This window comes from Ricinus communis, chromosome 10, assembly GCF_019578655.1.
Source record: "Ricinus communis isolate WT05 ecotype wild-type chromosome 10, ASM1957865v1, whole genome shotgun sequence".
Lineage (NCBI taxonomy): Eukaryota > Viridiplantae > Streptophyta > Magnoliopsida > Malpighiales > Euphorbiaceae > Ricinus > Ricinus communis.
In genome coordinates, this window is record NC_063265.1 from 20,338,986 (window position 1) to 20,360,681 (window position 21,696).

Consider the following 21,696-nt stretch of genomic DNA (forward strand, 5'->3'; position numbering starts at 1 on the left):
TTAGCTTGTTTTGTATTTTGTGATTTATTTTGTTTATGTGTTTTTATTTTATTTGTTTATTTTGTGTTTTGTGTTTTGTGATTTGTTTTGTTTATGTGTATTTATTTTGTTTGTAAATTTTATTTTTAATGTGAATTTTTGTTTTGTTTTGTATGCTTAACAGGAAGCAACTAGAAGAAGTTGATATCATGGCAAACCCACCAAGAGAAGTAGGACACCTGATGAGGTTTATAACATCTTTGAGATGTTAGGAGCCAATTCTCAACAAAAGAGTGTAAGGACAAAGAGAGTAGAAGTAAATGAAGTAGTAGCTAATAGTGAGATGGCCATGCAATTGGCTGCATTGACTAAGCAAGTTAATATGCTTACTTCAATAAAAAACTCACTAAATAATGAGGTATGTGGTATTTATGGTATTTATGGTCATAGTGCTAATGCATCCTATGAATGACCCTTATTCCAACACATATAATACAGGTTGGAGAAACCATCCAAATTTTTCTTGGAAATACAATGACCAAAACCCACCAAAATTATTGAGAAATCAAAATCAACCTCATTACCAATACCAATATTCTCAATTCCAAAGGGACTCAAATCCTTTCTTTCAAGATCAAGAACAAACTCTTCAATCTAATGAACAAAGAAAACTAAGTTTGGAAGAAATACTTCAATCATTTATGATGGCTTCTCATAATAGGATGGAGAGGAATGAGAAAAAGACAGATTCCATTAAGGCTTCACTAAAACGTTTAGAAGCTCAAATGGAACAAATTGTTGAAGAGATTAATAAAGAGGAACTATCAAGTCAACCTGAACAGGCCAATTCCATTACTACTATTAGAAGAGGTGAGGTTGTCGATAATATTGCTATGAAAACTGAAAGGAATTTTTCTTCTTATGCAGGTACACCTAAAAATGATGGATTAGTGCAAAGCAATGAGGAAAGCATACAAAAGGAAGAAAAAGTAGAGCCTAATCTTAGACTGGAGAAGAAAGAAAAGGAAGCATTTTCTAGACCTAAATTTCATAAGGCAACTCAGCCTTATAGGCCCCCTATTCCTTTTCTAAACCAACCCAAAGAGAGCAAAAATAATGAATTTTTTTTGAAAGTATTGAGATGCTCTCTAAAGTTAATACTAACTTACCTTTGTTGGATGTTATAAGGAATAAACCAGCTTATACAAAATTCTTTGAAGAGTTGAACACCAACAAAAGGCAATATGCGAACAACGAAAAAGTACAAGCAGTAAGTGTAATGCTTCAACATCAATTGCCCCTTAAGATGAAGGATCCTGGTAGCTTCACCATTAATATTACAATAGGTGATAAAAATGATATAAAAGTCATGTTAGATTTGGGAGCAAGCATCAACTTGATGCCGTATTCGATGTATGAACTACTTGGCTTGGGAGAGTTGAATCCTACCACTATGTCTCTACAATTTGCAGACAGATCGATAAAATATCCTAGAGGTATAGTGGAAGACTTGCTAGTACAAGTAGGTAAGTTAATAATTCAAGTTGATTTTGTAGTACTTGACATGGAAAACGCACCAGCAAGGGATAAAGAGCAAACCATATTCCTTGGTAGACTTTTCATGGCAACTACTAGAACTGTGATTGATATGCATGATGAAAAACTTACCATGACAGTTTTAGGAGAAACTGCGGAATTTAAAGTGTTTGATTTTCTAACTTTATCTCCTAAATCTACTATTGATAAATGTTCATATAATTATTTAGATTCTCTTGTTTATGAACAATTATATGATGATATTCCATTCTTAATTGACAAGAGTTTTCGTGACACTTTAGATGTTCGCATTAAAAGTATAAAGCCATACTTAAAAGGAATGACTTATGATGAAGAGGTGGAGTGCGCGAATGAACACCCACCATGAGCATAATCAGGAATGTCTAGCTATAAACAATAAACTTAGCAATTGTATTTTTATTTTTATGCATTTAAGTTATTATTATTATTATTATTATTATTTTAATTTTTTAAAATTCATTTTTAATTTTTTAAAATTCATTTTTAATTTATTTTATGTTTATCTTGTAGGCTTGTATTTAATCCCCAAAAGGCAATATGTTTCCATGAGAACCAATTAAAGCTAAAAAATAAAACAAAAAAAAACATATTTTGAGCGAGCCACATTGCGGCAGCGAATTTTCATACGGGCCCGTAGAGACGACACAGCCCGGTGAGAGACAACACGAGCCCGCAGCGGCCATGGTCGTGGCAGCTCCATGAAGCCAGAGCCAGCTGTACGTCTGCGGTGCCGCCGCGGAGGCCGACGCCGGTCTGCTACGAGGAGGCCATGCAGTGAAGCCGACCTCGCGGGCGGCCCATGTGCTCAGAAGAGAGGCAGGTGCGCACGCACGGACTCGCAAAGATCGGCAGTAGACACGAATGGGCCCGCAACATAGGCATGTAGCACGAATGAACGGGCCCGTAGCGTAGGCAGACGTGGCAACAACTTAACGACGCAACCAGTGCAGCGGCCGTAAAAAAAAATTTTTTTTTGAGCAAAAATTAAAATAATTAAATCCAAGAAATTGGGATTAGTTGTGAATTATTTTTAGTTAACATACCCTCTTTTAAAATTATATATTTATTTATCTCCTCCACATAAATAGTCATTTCATTGATCTAGGACTTTATTTTAAATTTTATTCTAGAATTTATATTTATTTATTAGGATCTAACTTTTAATTATCTTAGGATTTAATCTTTCTAGTATAGTTTATTATTTTTAATTCTTCATTATTTTTAAATTTTTATTTATTTATTTCTTTTATAATTATCAATGATGTGTGTTCAAGGTGCTTCTAAGGTTTGGATGGTGGAGATTGGAGTTTAAGTTCATGGCTTACTATGCATTGCAAAATTTCAGGGTAGTATTCTTTCTTTTTGCTCTCTTTTTGTTCTTTATTTTTCTATATGCAATGGCATTGAGGGCAATGTCAAATTTAAGTGTGGAGAAGGGAAATAGAATATTTCTTCGATTAACTTTATACGTCATATGCCATGAGAATTAGCAACTTTGATTAATCTTTTGCAAGATTTTAAATTTTTCCACTCAGCTTTTTCTTATTGTTCTATATAAGAGTCAATGAAAGAATGCTATTATGTTAAGATTCTTGAACTCTTGAGTTAGTTTTTAACATGTATAAATATAAACTTTTGAGTTATTTGCACTTAAATGATCAAGTGTTCATCTTTTGTATATGGACATGATGAATAGTTTAGTAACATTCGATATGGGTATGATTAGAAGTGTATGATTTAGATTATGATTTCATTATTATTAAATTGGCTTGCCTAAGTTTGTGAGATATGATATGGGCAAGTTTAAAGCTCTAAGTTTAATAACTCTACTATGCTAATTTTAGTTGCTTAGTAATCAGGGGATCTTCATGACTAATGTTGATTTTCGCGTAAAAAGGCAATTAAGATTATGAGTATGCAAAGCATCTTGATGTATGTTTTGTTGAGTAACCAGGTGCATTCATTACCCATATTTGTATTTGCATAAAAAGGTATAACATCTCAAGAAAGAATGAAATACCCCAAGTATCAAAAATTAAAATCCAAAGAGTATAAAGAAAAGAAAAGAAAAGAAAAAGTATAAGAGCTTCAAAAGCAAGTAATAAATGCCTATTGATCTCTTGTTTTTAAATGAAGGTTTTGCCCTTTTGAATAGGGTTATGATAATTTGGATTATGCATCATAGTTGTATCCTTTGAAGATGAGTTAGACTATTTGTTGTGAAACAGGTTTGAAGGATTGGATGCTTGAGTCTTTTGATTAACAATGATTGAGTTTATATTTTTAAAGAAAATTATTATTACTCAAATGTTCTTGGGTTGACATGATCTTTGCATTAGTGAGATTCTTTTGAATAATATCTTTAAGCTGAGTAGGGATGTTTTTCATGATTTTTGCAAAAGTTAATTCTCAGTTGCTATTTACTTGGAGGACAAGTAAAAGTTTAAGTGTAGGGGTATTTGATCGGTCCAAATTATGTATAGATATTTAAGGGTATTTTAAAGCTTTAATGATATATTTCTATATATAAAATGGTGAAAATATGTGATTTTGCCTCACTTAAGTTTAATTGTCTATTTTCAGAAATATTAGCAAAAAGAGAAAAATATGGAGCTAAAAAAAGCTTAATGAGACATATTCGTGTCAAGGCTCAAGATTAAGACGCATGGACTGCTAATTATGAGGCCCAATGGATATTTTAGTCATTTTGTATAATTATTAGGATTTATATCTAAGGAGCTTTTCAAGAAGTGGAGACTGAGGACCAATCTTCTTCCTACTTGAAGAAATTCTGGATCTTGAGGGAGCTTTTTATTTTATTATTTTATGTCTTTCTATTTAATATCATGATCATTTGGTTAAATAAGTTAGGCTAGTATTCATAAGTGTTTAGTTTAGTCTTTTTACTTTTGTATGAACCTTGTTATTTATTTATTTAATGAATAATTTCTTTATCTTCATATCTTTATTAATTTCAGTTATTATTGTTAGTTAACCATCATATTAATTTAGCAATAGTAGTTGTTATGAAAATCTTTAGGTTTAAAAGTATTAGAAATATCATCTTTACTTTAATCTATGTTGGAATAAGAAACCTAAATTGCATCATTAGCTTGAGTGATTTAGGGAAAAGGCACATCACCATCTCATTCATTAGATCAGGCTTAAAGTAAAACAAGGAGATTACTAAGTAAATGGCTAGATTAAATACTATTTTTAGCATATACTATTACTTTATGACCATTATCCTCTCAAACATATGATTTAGAGTGTTTAGATTTACTTTTATTGTTTTGTGTTGATAAGTAGTCTTTATAATAAGTGGCCTCATAGTTCCTTGAGAGATCGATCTCGTGGTGAACTTACCTTTACTATAAGAACGGTTCGTGCACTTGCGAGTACTAAAAAAGACACATCAAGTATCAAAGCACGTCTGACCTAGTTTCTTAAATTTCCAACTTTCTATTTGAATGTACAATCCAAATAACCCTATACGGTGTTGCCATTGCGTGTCAGTTCAATCTTAAATTTTAGGAGGAGAATTTTAATTTCAAGTGACAAGTGGGCATCAGTGCCAATAATTACATTTGAAAGGAAGTGTTAGAGATCCTATATTATTAAGGAATAGACCTAATTCTTAATTTTGTGGCTTCCCGTCTCGATATCCAGTCCCAATGGTCCGGTACAATGTCGCTGCTGTGCAGTTCAATCTCAAGTGACAAATGGGCAACAAAGTCAAATCCCATTTGCACTTAAGGAAGAGTGTTAGAGATCCTATATCACTACGGAATATAACAACTATGCGACTAGTTCTAGTTATTTTGTTATTAGTTAGAATCAAGCCTAATTATATTAATTGGGCTCCACACTCATTCATTTAACTCTCACATTTAATAAGACCAGTTCAAACTTTAATATAGTACTAGAGTTGGTCTGCCTTAGTTTATTAATTTCCCGACTTCCCATCTGGATGCCTAAACCAGTTCGATATTGCCGTTGCGTTACAATTCAATCTCACATTTCAGAGGGAGAATTTCAATTTAAAGTGACAAATAGGTGTTAAAATTAAATACCATTTGCACTTGAGGGAGAGGTTAGAGAATGAATAAAAAGTACAAACAATTTATAAGGGTTAAGATCCAACCAACCATATGGCTTGTCTTAATCATTTTAGTATTTGGTTAGACCCAAGCCCAATTCTATTAGTTGGACTCTACACTCAATCATTCATTTAATGCTCACTTTTAATTAAATCAATCAAATTTTAAAATAGCATCAAAGCAAGTCTGACCCGGTCTTTTGATTTTTCATCTTTCCATCTGAATATCCAATCCCAGTGGCTCGGTCCGATAAAGTCAAACTCCAATTGCACTTAATGGGAGTGTTAGAGATCTCACATCACTAAAAAAATAAGATATACAAACAATTTATAAGGGTAAAGGTCCAATTAACCAAATGGCTAGTTCTAGTCAATTTGGTATTGGTTGGACTCAAGCATAATTCTATTAGTTAGATTCTATATTCATTCATTCATTTAACTCATATTTTCAATTCAATTAATTCAAATTCTAATATGGTATCAGAGTAGGTTTGGCTATAGATCAGTCTTTCATATCATGAATATCACTGTATTTTAATTCAATTTTAAGTTTGAGAGAAAGAATTTCAATTTCAGATGACAACTGAGTGTCAAAGTCAAATCCTAGTTGTATTTGAGAGAAGTGTTAGAAATCCTACATTACTAAGGAATAAGATTTAATACAAATAATTTAGAGTGGTTAAAGTCCAACCAATCAAATGACTTGTTTTAGTCATTTTATTATTAGTTGGATCCAAATCCAATTCTATTAAATGAACTCTGCACTCTCTCATTCATTTAACTCATATCTTAATCAATTCAATTTCAATTTCTAATATATCCTACTTGCAAATGGAAATTTATTTTAGAGTAAACTACTACGAGCATAAAGAATTATAACATTTCTAGGTTTAATGTAATATTCTATTTTATACTATTATATTTTTTTGTCAAAATTATCTGTTAAAATAATAAAAGCATATTAAATTCTTTTAAATTAGGGTGATTCTTACCTATATCAGATATATACACTTCAAGGTTAGAAAAGTAACATTATATGTGAGTGTTTTATAAGTTTGGATGATTGACACATATTTTATTATTTTAAATTAATTAATATATGTCAATCATTTATTGATTTTGTGTATAGATGAGATTATATACTTAGATTAACATAAGGATTTTTCTAAAAATATTGTCAAATTCAAAGCATAAATTACTATGACCTTTTAAACCCTATGAGCTATATAGATATACTTATGCCATTTATAAAATTTAACAAAAACATGATATGATTTTATTTCATAATTCAAATTTATTTCACTAAAAATATATATTTGTGAAATTTTAGAAATTATAATAATTTAATCTTAAGTAAAACAATTATACCAAATATTATATATAAAATTTATAAAACAATAATATTTGGTTATAATTTAAATATTTTATTTATGAAATTAAATTCACTTTACCTTTAATAGCTTAATAAATTGCAAAGTTTTGTTAGATATATTTTAAATTTGAATTTATTTGTTTAAAATTTTGTTTTTATAATTTGTTTTACTAAAGTCCGTATTCTAGATTATTTATAAGAAACTATTAAAATATCATAATAAGTTTTTATTTTGTTATGCTAATACATTTGACTAGTTTAATTATTAGTAATAAAAAGAAAATATTTAATTTCAATTTTAAAATATAAAAATCTATTCGTATTTATTATATTATAATAAGATAATAGTCCCATTAATACCAAGATTTTGACCTATATTTCTAATTAGTATCAATATTTTAATTCTTTTTTTTCTTTTTGATACCAAAATTTAAATTTTCATTACAAGCGACGGTACCTATTAGGAATTTGAGAAATTTTTGATGATGTAGAGGGCAGTGCTCCATATTTGTAATACGAGTGATTTTAAATTTTAATTGCTTTAATTTTTATCAGGAGTAATTTAATAATTTTAAAATTTGATATGATATATTAAAAGATTAATTGATTTTATTTACATTCACATTAGTTATATTTAAATTTTTTTTTTGTATTTAACTTGAAATTAATATTACATTAAATATTGATGAGTTATTTATTTTACATATATATAAATAAATAAACTATATATAGATTTTTCATAATTTATGAATACATACATATTGTTTTATTCTATAATATTTCCAAATTATATTTTTTGTATTGTACTTTATCTATTATTTAAAGAAAAAATTGTTTAAATATTATCTAATTAGTAATTATAGTTAAAATATTGAAATTATTGTTTAAATAAAAGAAAATTTTGTTATGGCCTTGATTTAATATTTTTTTTGTATGTAATTTAGGTGTATAGGAAATTAGGGGATGTTAACAATATCAATGCCACATCAACATGCCTTATTTTTTAATCGCATAAGCCATTAATTTTATTTATCAGAAAAATCTACAATTACTTTTTTATTTTTTATTTTTCTTAAACTAAAAAAATGTAATTTACCTGATTTTCTTTTTCTTTTTTCTTAATTCAATCACCAAAGAGCAAAAGAAATTCATCTCTTCAGTGATAGGATATATTCAATTGTTTTTTTGGGGAATTAATCTATTAATGATATTCTCTAAGTATTTTTGCTGAAATACGAATATATTATATTTTATTGTGTCCATAGATTTTAAGAAAGTGTCTTCTCACCAAAAGAAAAAGAGAAAATATATTTTAAGAAAGCGGAGTACCTAATAAATTTCAGGAAAGTAGAGTTTGGTATAAATGGAATTTTATAAATTAAATGAAATCTATTTTTAAATTCAAATTTATTGTATTTAATGTAAATAAAAATTTATTTAGAGTTGTATCTCATCAAATTCATGAAATTAATTATAACTAAGTAAAATTCTATTTAAATGTGGCACAACCATAAATAAATTTTAAATTAATGAGTTTTTTTTAAATGAAAAACTACCCTTAATTCAAATAATTTATTTCTCCCATTCTCTCGCTCTCTCTCTCTCTCTTATTTTAACTAATTTCTGAAGAAAATACTTAAACAAACACAATGTATAGAGCAGTTCTTTTTTTACTTTTCAAAAGAATGAAATGAAACTTTGAAAAACTAAAATATTGAATCAAATTTCACACTTAGATCGAACACAAAATCCATATCAGTTAAACTGAATTCTACATTTTTATTATAGAACGTAATAAATAATTTCATTTGCAAAGAAATGCTATTAGGAGTCTATTTATTAATGAATAAATAAATTGTATAGGACATTGAACCAAACACAGTGTGAATGTGCATTTTTAAGGGAAAAAAAAAAAAGAAGAAGAAAAAACTATCTGGGCATGATAATCTAGGGCTCAAATTGTGAGATTTAAATATTAGAGCATAAATAGAAAAAGATCCTGCCTAAGCTTAAGCTTAAGATTTGTATGTATATAAGGAAAAGAAGACTCAAAAAGAATGAAAGATATCTGATTTCGTTTTAATATATAAAATTGAAATAGAATAAAAGAATAAAGAATGACCCACCCACATTTTCATCAGACTCTAAGGAATTATCTTTTCATACAAGGAATGGAAGTTTTCCCAGCATAGAAGAGATGTTGAAGATGAATTTTCTATGCAACTGTGGATGCAAAATGGCAATGCCTGTATCGCCCCCATTTGGTCAAGAACAAGAAAATGCAAAACCCATTCTCACTTCTAATTGTTCCATTTAGGATAACCAAAAAAAAAAGAAAAAAGAAAATGACACTCTAATTTTTACTATGTTTTCCAAAATGACTACCTGCTCTTCTCAATCCTAAACCTTTCTTGCCAACCAGTTTTGCATCTTTGTCCTTTCCTTCTTCGTCCTCATCACCGCGACATTTATGGCCTTTTTGACAACCTCTTTGCCAATCATTTGCCTGTTGTTTCCTGCAATGCTTTTGATTCACTATACTGCATACAGGCATTTTGTTTTTTTTCAAAGCTCCATTGGTTATCATCTTGTCATCCCGAAATTTTTCATTTCTTTTTTTAGTTTTGTGCAAAGTCTTAATGCCAACTGATCGCTGGCCTGGTTCTCGAAAATTTTCACCTTCACCACAACCTTTTTTCCATTTATTCACTTGTTGTGGCTTACATTCCGCAGGATGTAATGGGTTGCATCCATGTTCCTCGTTGCTCTTCATAACGCCATTACCTATATACTCACCTGTCGCTTCTTTTGCCAAAAAAGTACAGGCCGTAACACCCAAATAAAAAAGGATGATAAAACTTTTTGATACGACCATGACTTTGATTAAGGCAATATGCAGGTGCATATATACCTGCCTGGAATGTGGCCTTAGGATGCAATTTTCTTTAAAATCTGAAAATGAGAGCGCTCGGCAATAGGCATTTCAATTTGTACAAATATATAGAGAATAGGTTGTCTATAACTAGATTTACTTTGTCTAATTTAAGCAGCAAATTTCTGATAAAATAGCTTGTGAAAGCATGGACTTAATAGATTTGCTACTATTAGTTGCTTTCTAACATTTAATTTATCACAACATCGTTGATGAAATGTCGTCCCTTAAACTTGTGCATACTAAATATGAAATTGAGCATCGTGTACCCATAAAATAATGATCACTTGAATTTTAGTTAAAACAGATCATTGGTGACTACATTCCCATGTTACCATTAGTTAAAATAGACTTTGTAAAGTAAAAGTGTCATTTTACCTTATATGATTTTCATTTTCTTAATTCAATTATGAAAGAGGACATGAATCATCTCTTCAGGTATAGGATATACCCTTTTTTGGTGGAATTAATGTGCTAACAATGTCGTTTAAGTCCTTTTTGCTGAAATACAAATATTTTCTATTTTATCCATAAATTTTATAAGAAAGTGTCTCCTCAGAAAAAAAATATATATATATATATATATATATTTTAAGAAAATGGTGTACCTAATAAAATTCAGGAAAGTAGAGTTCATATATAGTTTATACAAACTTTGAGAAAAGACTGAATTCGTATAAATTAAAAGTAAGATAATAGTACTAGAAGCCATAATTTCATATTTGTTAATTTCTGAAAAATCCTAATTTATGTGATGTTTTCTGTATATTTGAGTTGGATTAAAAAATACTTTAGTTTAGAGTTGGATTTTGTTGTATCTAGTTCAATTTTAGTTCAATTAGGAGAATTTTAGTTCTAGAAATCAGGGAAATATATTAAGAAGAAACAAAACCAAATGCAGCATCCTCAACATTAACCATGTCCCTAGATTTAGAAGGAAGAATCCCTTCAAACCCAACTTCTTTAGAGCCATTGGAAAAAGCAAAATGTGCCAACTTAGTAGAATTAAGAGTTTATTCAAAGTACTAATTTTTTTTTTTTTTTTTTTTTTTGTAGGAAAGTTTGTTTAGAAGAATTTCAAAACGTCAAAGATTAGAGCGTCATGAGCATGCTTGTGCTCGTACCATCTACTGAAAGAGGATGTGACCAGGCTAGAAAGAAGCTATGCAACATGGACAGAGACATGGCCATGTCAAACAATAGAAGATTCATATTCATGAAAGACTCGAGAATTCAAGAGCAAGTAGGTTTTTATTTTAGTTTTTCCTATATAAGGAGATATATAGAATCACCCCAGCATTTATTCGAGGATACAAACAAGTAATCAACAGATATTGAAGAAGGAATTGCACAATATTCAAGAGCTTCATCCATTATTTCTTTTTCATCTTTAATTTTTATAATTATATTTGTAATTATCTGCTATAATTATGTTTGGCTAAACTTTTTTTAGAGTTTAGTTTAGAAGTAGCAGTTCCATTAATTGACACCATCTTTATTTTATTAATTTATTTTAGTTAATTCTACGAGTTGTCTTAATTTATATTTTCATTCTTGCCTAACTTGATTCATATTTATGAGTAGATTAACCAACGAGAGTTGGAGAAATTTACTAGTTTAAGACTTGTAGGACTTAGATCACTCGACCACGAGAGTAGGTGAGCTCTTCGGGGGTAAAAACAATTGTTATAAGGAGATTTAATGAGTTTTTATTTACTTCTTAATTACGAGAGTATGTTAAATTTTAATATATTAAGCTACTAAAATTGACGTGTTTAAAAATAAAATGTTCATGGTTGATTGTAATAGTAAAATTAAACTTAAGCTCTAAATTTTAATTATTTGATCTTCTTTTAGTTTTAATTGTTTAGATTATTATTTTATTCAATTAATTATCTTTATTCGATTTGCTAGTTAAGATTATAAATAAAAATATTAGTATTCAATACAGGATCCTCGAAAAAATGATAACTCTTTATACTATAACTCACCATCCGTTCGCTTGGAGATTTAAACACAACACCTAATCTTGTATTTTGGTATAAATGAAATTTATAAATTTTATGAGATTTATTTTTAAATTCAAATTTAGTGTAAATAAAAATGTATTTAGAATTCTATCTTATTAAATTCATGAAATTAATTATACTTGAACAAAATTCTATTTTAAAATAATGACTTTTTTATGGCAAAACTATCTTTAATTCAAATAGTTTATTTCTCCCATTCCCTCTCTCTCCCTATTTTAACTTTTTCAAAGAAAATACTTAAATAAATATAATATATATAAAATGAAGAGCAGTTTTGTTAGTTTTGTATTTTTTGAGAAGAATGAAGAGCAATACTGAAAAGTAAAATATTGAATCAAATTTCACACTTAAGTCAAATACAAAATTCTACATTTATTATATAGCGCATTAGATAATTTCATTTGCAAACAAATTCTGTTAGAAATCTATTAATAAAAAAATTTCGTTTGTTATATCTTTTGTTTTTTATTTTTAAAAAACTAGAAGCTGTTTTTCTGATATTTATTGTCTGTTTTTTGAAAATTGTTTATAAATACTATCACAGAGACTTAATGACATATAAAAATATTAAATTTTATTCTATAAATAAATAATTATATTGATGAATTAAGAAAAATTCACACTAGAGAGGAACTTAAAGGGTGAACAAAATATAGCTTCAATAAATTAAGAAATCTTTTAAAATAAATTTCACTTAAAAAGTAAATCATTGATCATGATAATCTTGGCACAAACTTTTTGCTATTCAATCACAAACAATATTCATTCAATAAAGTTGACTTGAATCAATTTTAATACTTTCATATGCTTCGTTCCTTTGGCTGTCCTAAAGATCAATGTTATCATTTGCATATTCCACAAACAAATCATTCATATCTTCTTACATTTTAATAAAATTGTAGATTACACAGTAAGCAAGAGTAATATATTTTTGATGCTTAAATTTATACCAAGGCAATATCTTTAAGAATAGAAATTGTGCTCTAAGCACTCCAAAATTATGTTCAATGACATTTCTTAACGAAAAATGCTTATGATTAAACAATTTTTAGGACTTTGTGGATGTCGTCCGCCTTTATAGTCAAACAAATGATATTGTTCTTCTGGATATGGTGAAAGAAATCCACGCATGTTGGTATATCGTGAATCAAGCAAATAATATTATAAAACTATAAATTTTTCCTATTATTTTAATTAATTTCATTTTCTTTTCATTTCCGCTTACAGCCCCTCACCTCACTTCTCCTTCTCTGTCCACGATGTCCCTCCCACATTTCCACCGTATTTCACTAGTCAGCCCCACCTTCTTAGTTGTCCTCCATCCTACTCATGTCGCATCAAGCTTGGAAGCAGCTATCATAGCTGAGCTGCTATATTCTTAGGAGGCTGTATTAGCTTCCCCAAGCTCCAAATAGTCCATTTTAGGCCCCAATTGCAGCTACAATCGCCGAAAATCAAGTGGTGGAGCTTCATTGGAGCAGCCCCTTGCGAGCCATTTTAGGCGAAAATAATTGCATTTTCAGACTTCTCGCATCGATAGCTTCAAGTGGATGGCCTCAGATTGCATTTTCAGCGACGTTGAATTTTTCGGCCGTCACGGGTGGCGGCGCCTCAATTAGCTTGCCGTGAGGCAGAATCTTTGCCGCTTTATTTCTAATTTTGGTGGTATTAGTTTGCTTAAATTCATCATGAACAATTAGCTATGAATTTTTAATTTGATTTGTGGGATTAAAATTAGAATATTTAATCTGGTTGAATTATCGTTAAATTGCGAGTTGTAGGATGATTATAGAACCGATAAATTATTTAAATTTTGATAATGTATGGTGGAGGATTATTTCGAATATCGATAAATTAATTATTGGAATTGTAAGACTACGATAAATTAAATAAATTCAAATATTATGAAAAATTATTTGTGGAAACTCGTGTTGTGCATTAAATGTATTATGTTGTAAAATTGGTCAAGTTGGGTAAAAAAGGAAGGTTGGAGGTCCAAATGAGTTTTAATAAATATAGAAGTGATTTTCTACAGTTATGGACCTGCTTTGATAGGGAAAATTAGTCTGATTTTAGCGGAAATGCTGCCAGATATTTTAGTAGAATTGTTAGGAATCGTTGCATTGCATTCACATTTAATCGCTTATCCAATCTTAATCCAGTTGGTTCGAATTCTTATTCTGTTTTAATTCTTATTTTTATATTAGGTAAAGGTCTCGAGTTTGATACAGGTTCTAGCGATCCATCTCCTAGTTAGGAGTCTTTTCTCCATTAAAGTTCACGTGAATGGATAAGTATATAAAATTGTAGTTTTAAAATATACTATATATATACTTTGACCATTTATTAATTTAATTATTTAATTAATTATTTACTTATTTATTTATTTGTAGTCTTACATTTAATTGTAGTTTAAAATTTCTGACTTATTTTTCTATTAGATAAATTGAGAACGGGTAATGGTAATTTTAGTATTTCCTATATGTTGCAAATTTGAAAATTTTATTAGCTGGATAAATGAGTATACACTTATTTTTGTAGCTTATATGATCATACCTTGATGTTGGGTGATAGTAGAATATACTATCTTTGGGACAATAATGTCTTTTCTCCCGTACCTTAAAGTGTTGCCATTCTAGAAGCTGCTCCTTGTCCAAGCATCCTATCCTTGCCCCGGTGTCCACTTCCCGCCCTCATCAGACCGCTTCTCTAGGCCAGGTTGTCACATGCCTACCAGCTTTCGCCTAATTCGTCCTCGAACCACACATCTATTAGAGGGATCCTGCTCTGATACCATTTGTAATGGCCTGGAACCAGATCATATGAGATGTTATTCGTTTTGGCTCCCCTACTGGCCGCACGATTTTATCCCTTTGGCAGATTCAAGAACTTCCCAGGAGGCCACCCATCCTAAAATTTCCCCGAAACAAGTACGTTTAACTTTGAAGTTCCTATAACTCCACAGCCAAACAACCAAAAGGCGTCTCATATGATTAGTTTCAACTCTTTACATATATGTTATCAATCATTCTCCGTCGATGTGCAATTTGATTCATTCCTGTATCCTCATACCTTAGAGTGCTGCCATCCTAGAAATCTGCCATAAGCCACTCCTTGTCCAGGCATCCTTTCCTTGCCCCGATGTCCACTTCCCGCCCTCGTCAAACCGCTTCTCTAGGCCAGACTGTCACACTAATTCTTTTAGTGATGAATTATTAGGAATATCTGTGAAGTTTATTATGAAGCTTATTATTTATACAATGATTATGCATTTAGAATTAGTTTTGGTGTGAGAAAGAATAAGCAAAGGTATAAAGCAGATGACAAGTTGTTAACAATGAAAAATCTTTATTTATTCAAAGGCTGGTATAAAGGAAAATGTAGGCAAGAAAAATAAATGTTTCCCAAAACTTGATATTCATACTAGTTGTTGAGCTCTCATAAAGTTTCATGTTAATGAAGGAGTTTGGACTGTATGCAAACACCAAAAAGAGTATAATTATGACCTATGTCCAGCTAGCAAAATCCAACTTGTCCTTTCTCATTGACAAATTACAAAAAAAAAAAAAAACCAGTTTAATTATCTTAATGATTTTAAAAGAAGTGGAGTTGGAGCGGTTAATAGGATTAGATTATTGAAAAACTAATCAAGAGGATCACTATTGGTTGTATTTACAGCAAAGGATTCTTATAATCATTTGGCGTTGGAAAATATGAACAAATTGGATGGTAGTGATACGAATGCTTTGATTTTGAGGTTGATAGTGAAGCAAGATTATGCAGCTTCTTTTGGAGAGATGGGCAAATGAAACAAGATTATGAGTTGTTTGGAGATTTGTTAGTGCATGATATTATATATCGTACTAACATATATTATATGATTTGTGGTCTTTTTGTATTTATTAACCAACATTACTTAATTAATTTTATTTTGTATTATATTGATTCTTCTAGTCATCATGAACATTTAATATTATTAGAGTAAAATATATGATACTATTTTTATTTTTTTATTGGATGTGGTTTTCTTATTGAATGAAAGATTCAAGTCTTTTTTTGGCTTTTTAACACTTTTATAAGTTCTACAGAAGGAAAACATTCATAAACAATAACAACAGACCAATCTTCTACCATGGCTACTATAATTGCTCAAGTATTTCATGACTCATGCCATGGCTTTGTATATGGCATATAGGAGAGAATTCAAAAAAAAATATTAAATTCTTAAAAAGTCAGTAATTCGCACACCTTCATTACTCTTTAGGAAGCATCCGTCTCAAATAAACTACCTACCTCACAGTATCCCCAACCTTCCCAACCATGATTTTTTCTTTTGAGGCATTTCACCTTGAAATAAGAAGCTATATTGATACTAAGTATCGAACCAAAAAATCATAAAAAAGTAGTAAATATAAATATAGAAATAGATAAATAATAGAAATAATAGTGGGTTTCATCGTTTCTATGGTTACTTCTTAAACGGTAAGGTGTTCTCTATACACCGGAGCCTTTTCTTATTTAATCATTTAATATAATAAATATTTAATCATTTAATCAATGCTATTTTTAACATGTACAGTTCACACTTTGGCTCTATTTATGAATTATCTAATAATTGGTCTTTCACAAGGAGATTCGTATGTACAGTAACGGTATTTAATTATGAATTTTCTAATTAGTTGATCCTGTTAGTCCGTTCTTGCAAGAATAGAGGTATAACTTTTGGCCTTTTAATTTAAATAAGATCTCTCCCATTTAAAGGATAATCATTTATTAACAATGGGAAACTCTTTCTCGTTTTAAATTGAAAATTGAGGTTGCACTAATGAAATCATAAATTTGATACATAGTAGATGAATATCCTACACATTCGATCAAGGCTGTCACTATGAAGTATAGTTAAGGTGCACAGGGCTGTTGGTACTCTGCATACATAATATTGTTTATTGTTCATTTAAATGCACTAAAAAATGTTCATTTTAGAGATATATAATTTTCATTTAATTAACTATCATATATTAATTATTATTTTGCCTTAATTATTCACTATCTATGAAATTAATATTCATTTCGATTAATGTTCATGCTAAGTTTGTTTCTTTTGTTATTCATTAATGTTTATCTTAATGTTTATTATCTAGTACCGAATGTACATTGTTTCTATCTAAAATGTTCATCAATATTTTCGCATGCAGATTGGCTACAGAATTTTGTTGTCACAATAACCCTTGAATAAAATAGCTATACCAGTCCAGAGATAAATGGTGCCTTGCTTTTAGTAAAGACTGTTTTTTAGGTGGTGTTTTATCATCGCAAAGGAGTGAGATAACATATAATTATTGTGTCTAAAAGACTTTTTAGGACTGCCGTTCTTTGTAACTTTTATAATTCATTTGTTGATATAGTCTTAGAATGGAGAAGTAAAGAGAATGGAAAATATTTACGTTGCATAGTAGGTCAATCAACTATGGTAATGCATTATGTGAAGCTCCTTTCACATGCTAGGAGATATACATAATATAAATTTATTTTTTGTTTGAAGAGAAATTTATAAAGGGGGCTGCATGTCATAAAAAATGTGTGATGTTAATGGCAGCAACATTAAATATTATGTTTGGTAGCCAGATGTAGATGTGATTCGACGTGAGGTTGATTTTAATCAACGTGATTTGAGTATATGCTACACTTGCAAAATGTTTCAGAGCTGGGGATTCTTTTCTGTAATTATTTACATATATTAAATGTCCATTGTATTGAAGTTATCTCATATAAATATATAATTAGGAGATAGAGAAAAGGAGTTATTAAAAGTAGAGATATATATATTCTTAATTAATTTAAGTTCATCAAATGAATTTAATATAGGTGCTTCATTTTGGAGAATTCAAATGGCTAAAAAATTTTAAAAATTAATCTCAATTGATGAACATAATGTTAAAGCTCGAGAACAGTGTGAATTAGCTTTTGATAATGCAAAAAGTAACGTTATGAGTGAGGTTGGTTCTGTTTCTTTAGAAGATTGTGATAAAAGTTCAGTTGGAAAAATTCAAAATCTATCTATTCATAGAGTAAAAGGTCAGTGTAATGAAAGGGTCAAAAGTGTTATAGAGAAAAAATATAATCAAGCAAAATGGTGTAGAATAAATGCTCAAATAGCTGCATTGTAAACAAAAATGGCAATTCATAATTCAATTCAAGTACTTTATTTGTTGCGTTTTTTTAAATTTATATATGTCATATTTATCTTAGCTTATATTTTGGTTTTTTAGGAAACTGTTCATGAAATAGTTGGAGAGTTATATCTTGTACACTCCAAGTTCTGACAGCTTAGAATTGGTAAATGTTATACTAATTTTGAATTCAAGAAGTTATACTTCAATTGTTCATTGATTGAATTTTAATATTAAAGCATGAATTTGCTTTACTAACTATTACTCGGATTACATGATCTTTTCACAAATCAAATGATTAATTTAGTCAAGAGTAAATCATTCAAATTATTTAGAGTCTCTTTCAAGCTCATCTAAGAATACCAAAGTCAATTACAATCTATTTTCATGGTCATGTCAATTTACTAGGGTTCATTAAATTTCTTAGTAATTTATGGCTCCCTGAAGGATTCGTCTATTTTCGTGATTAAGGTTACTAAGTTTTACAAGTCTATGAGCTGATAAATCATGCAACTTTCGTTATCTCTAATTTATCCAAAAATATATATTTAATCAGGCCAAAGTTAAATACAAGAACCAGTAAAAGTAACTCATAAAATTGACTGAAAATTAATTCATTGAAAGGAACTAAGGATCCAAACAAGTAATAGAATAACTACACAAATTCAAACCCTAAAGGAGTCTAGCCACACATGATTGCAGCGACACACAAAAACATAATTAAAGAAATCAAAGAAGGAAAAGAAATAATTGATTCAAACTCTCAAATCTTTGCACAAATCTTCTTGATCTCCTTGAATATGTCTTAAAAGTTGATCCTCTGATGGTTCTCTCTATCTTAATAACTCTTCTCCTTTCCTTTTTATAGCTAAGTCTTAAGGAAACCCTAAATTGCCCTTAATTTCTAAGTTTCCAATAAAAGAAACTATCTTTAAATTCAACACGGCTTGAAACATGGCCGTGTGACATCCTCTTAGTTTCGACACGGCTTGGAACACAGCCATGCGTGATCCTATGTTATGCAATCACTATATCCTCAACTTTGTCAGAAGCGAGCACGGTCTGGAGCACGCCCGTGTATCATATCATGCTCAGCTTTCGCAACTTCTTTAAAATGAACAGAAGCAAGCACGACTTGGAGTACGCTCGCGTGTTTCCTGTACACTATTTCCTTCAGAGTCTAGTGGCAAACACTGCTTCGAGCATGGCCTTGAAAATATGAAACCTACCTCTTATTTTTTATTGAATAACTATGATAGACTTCTCTGAGTATTGAATTTTGACGAACACAACAATTCTTGACCTGAGAGAGGATTTTATAATACCATCTAAATTAAGAATTTGAATCAATTACCATTAGTGGAGAGGGAATTGGGTTTATGAACTGATAAAATAGAGATTGATGTTTGAGGAGATCTTGCTTTTTGTTATAAAAATATATTGATTTATCTTTTAGAAAAGTTTAAAGTTAAAACTTTGTGTTTTAGTTAGTGAAAAGTTATAGATATAGGACACATAGTATATCCTTGTTTTTTTTTTGGCTAAAAGTATGGAACTCTTTCTGTTTTGCACTTTCTGTTTCAAAATGCAGCAATTTCTTACTTTTTTTAATTTAGTAAATATGCATTTTTTATTTTTTTTCTCCCACACATATTTATAGACCTTGGATCCATAAAGCTATATGAACCTCCACCATGTTATAACAATTATGTAAATCAAGGAACTGCGAAGCAAGTAACTCTCAAGTATAAATACTAATAACAGAACAAATTAAGCAAACAAATAAGATTGAGCCTAATTTGCTATAATGATGGGATAGATGAACGCATACAAGTGTAAAAGGCATAGATGTATAAATTGAGAAAAAGAAAATATCTGTGAATAAAAAAAGCATGCATGAATTAATTGGCCGATATCAACATTTTTTTCTCTTCTTTTATTTGAAGAAACCAGTGACTTTCCATGAATATCTTTTTTTTATTAATTTATTGCCGATTGTTATAAACACATGCCAAAGAATGGAGTGTAATTAGTCCATATAAAATTAAAAGAGGATTGTTAAAGGGAAAAATGTTTAATTAAATCAAGATCTTATTAAGGTTAACGGAAACAAATTTCTTAGCTTAAAACAAATATATATAGTAGCAATCAAATAGATATAATATGTATATAAATAAAACTTATTAATAGAATTTAAAAAAACCAATAAAGCATCCTCAAGAACTCAAGAACGAATAGTGCTAATAAAGTATAAAATATAAATAATCTAGAGAAGTTACCTCACTAGTTATAGACAGAAAACAGAAAACTTAAACCAAAACAAAAGCCCCTAAATGTTTTTATTGTTTATGTGGGTTTGTTCTTCTATCTATAAGAAAAAGACTTATTTTTATTATCCCAAATGAATATAGATACTTAATGGTTAGAATAAGTAATAGAGATAAAGTAAATATATTTTATTAAGAATAAATTTATCATATGAAATTCTTTAATTGAAACTAACCTTAGAATTTAGGACTCAAATTGTGAGATTTAAATATTAGAGCCTAAATTGAAAATGACCCTACCTAAGCTTAAGAATTGTATGTATGCAAGGAAAAGAGGACTTAAAAAGAATGAAAGATATCTGATTTTTTTTTCCAATATTGAAAAATTGAACGAGAATAAAAGGATACAAAATGACCCACCCACATTTTCATTGGATTCTAAGGATTTTTCATTCATGGAATGAAAGTTTTCCAAGCATAGAAGAGATGTTGAAGATGAATTTTCTATGCAAGGGAGCATACTTTCACTATGGATCAAAGTAGCAATGCCTGTATCACCCCCATTTGGTCAAGAACAAGAAAATACAAAACCCATTCTCACTTCTAAATGTTCCATTTAGGATAACCCAAAAAAAAAAAGATGAGACTCTAATTTTGACTATGTTTCAAAAAATGACTACCTGCTCTTCTCAATCCTAAACCTTTCTTGCCAACCAGTTTTGCATCTTTGTCCTTTCCTTCTTCATCCTCATCACCGCGACATTTATGGCCTTTTTGACAACCTCTTTGCCAATCATTTGCCTGTTGTTTCCTGCAATGCTTTTGATTTACTATACTGCATACAGGCATTTTGTTTTTCCCTAAAGCTCCATTGCTTATCCCTTCTTTCATCTTGTCATCCTGAAATTTCTCATTATTTTTTCTCTTTTCGTGTAAGGTATTAGTGTCAACTGGTCTCGAACCCGGTTCTCGACATTTTTCACCTTTACCACAACCTCTTTGCCATTTATTTGCTTGTTGGTGCTTACATTCCACAGGATGTAATGGGCTGCATCCACGTTTCTCGTTACTTTTCATGACGCCATTACTTATATACTTCCCTGTCGCTTCTTTTGCCAATAACGTATGAATCATAACACCCAAATAAAAAAGGATGATAAAATCTTTTGATACGACCATAACTTTTACAAGGCAAAACGCAGGTACGTATACAACTGCCTGGAATGTGGCCTTAGGTTGTTAAAATTGCTTTAGAATCTGAACATGAGA

General features: G+C 29.7%; 2 protein-coding genes across 2 annotated transcripts; one reads left to right on the plus strand and one right to left on the minus strand.

The window, feature by feature from the left end:
* The first annotated feature begins 701 nt into the window (after nt 1-701).
* On the plus strand, nt 702-1,903 carry LOC125371394. Its single transcript, XM_048380378.1, has 3 exons — nt 702-1,051; nt 1,168-1,681; nt 1,799-1,903. The coding sequence occupies exons 1-3, from the start codon at nt 702-704 to the stop codon at nt 1,901-1,903; spliced, it is 969 nt and encodes a 322-aa protein (XP_048236335.1).
* An 18,863-nt stretch (nt 1,904-20,766) lies between these two features.
* On the minus strand, nt 20,767-21,696 carry LOC8268654. The gene has a single exon (XM_015727536.2). It carries the CDS (start codon nt 21,604-21,606, stop codon nt 21,076-21,078), a length of 531 nt encoding a protein of 176 aa, XP_015583022.2. The 5' UTR covers nt 21,607-21,696; the 3' UTR covers nt 20,767-21,075.

Excerpts from the sequence above, each read along its gene's own strand:
- LOC125371394 (XM_048380378.1), top strand. The coding sequence starts at position 702 with ATGGAGAGGAATGAGAAAAAGACAGATTCCATTAAGGCTTCACTAAAA. Across the intron at positions 1,052-1,167 it reads AAGGCAACTCAGCCTTATAG|GAATAAACCAGCTTATACAA; the intron begins GCCCCCTATTCC and ends GGATGTTATAAG. Across the intron at positions 1,682-1,798 it reads GAGAAACTGCGGAATTTAAA|AGTTTTCGTGACACTTTAGA; the intron begins GTGTTTGATTTT and ends TTAATTGACAAG.
- LOC8268654 (XM_015727536.2), bottom strand. The coding sequence starts at position 21,606 with ATGGTCGTATCAAAAGATTTTATCATCCTTTTTTATTTGGGTGTTATG.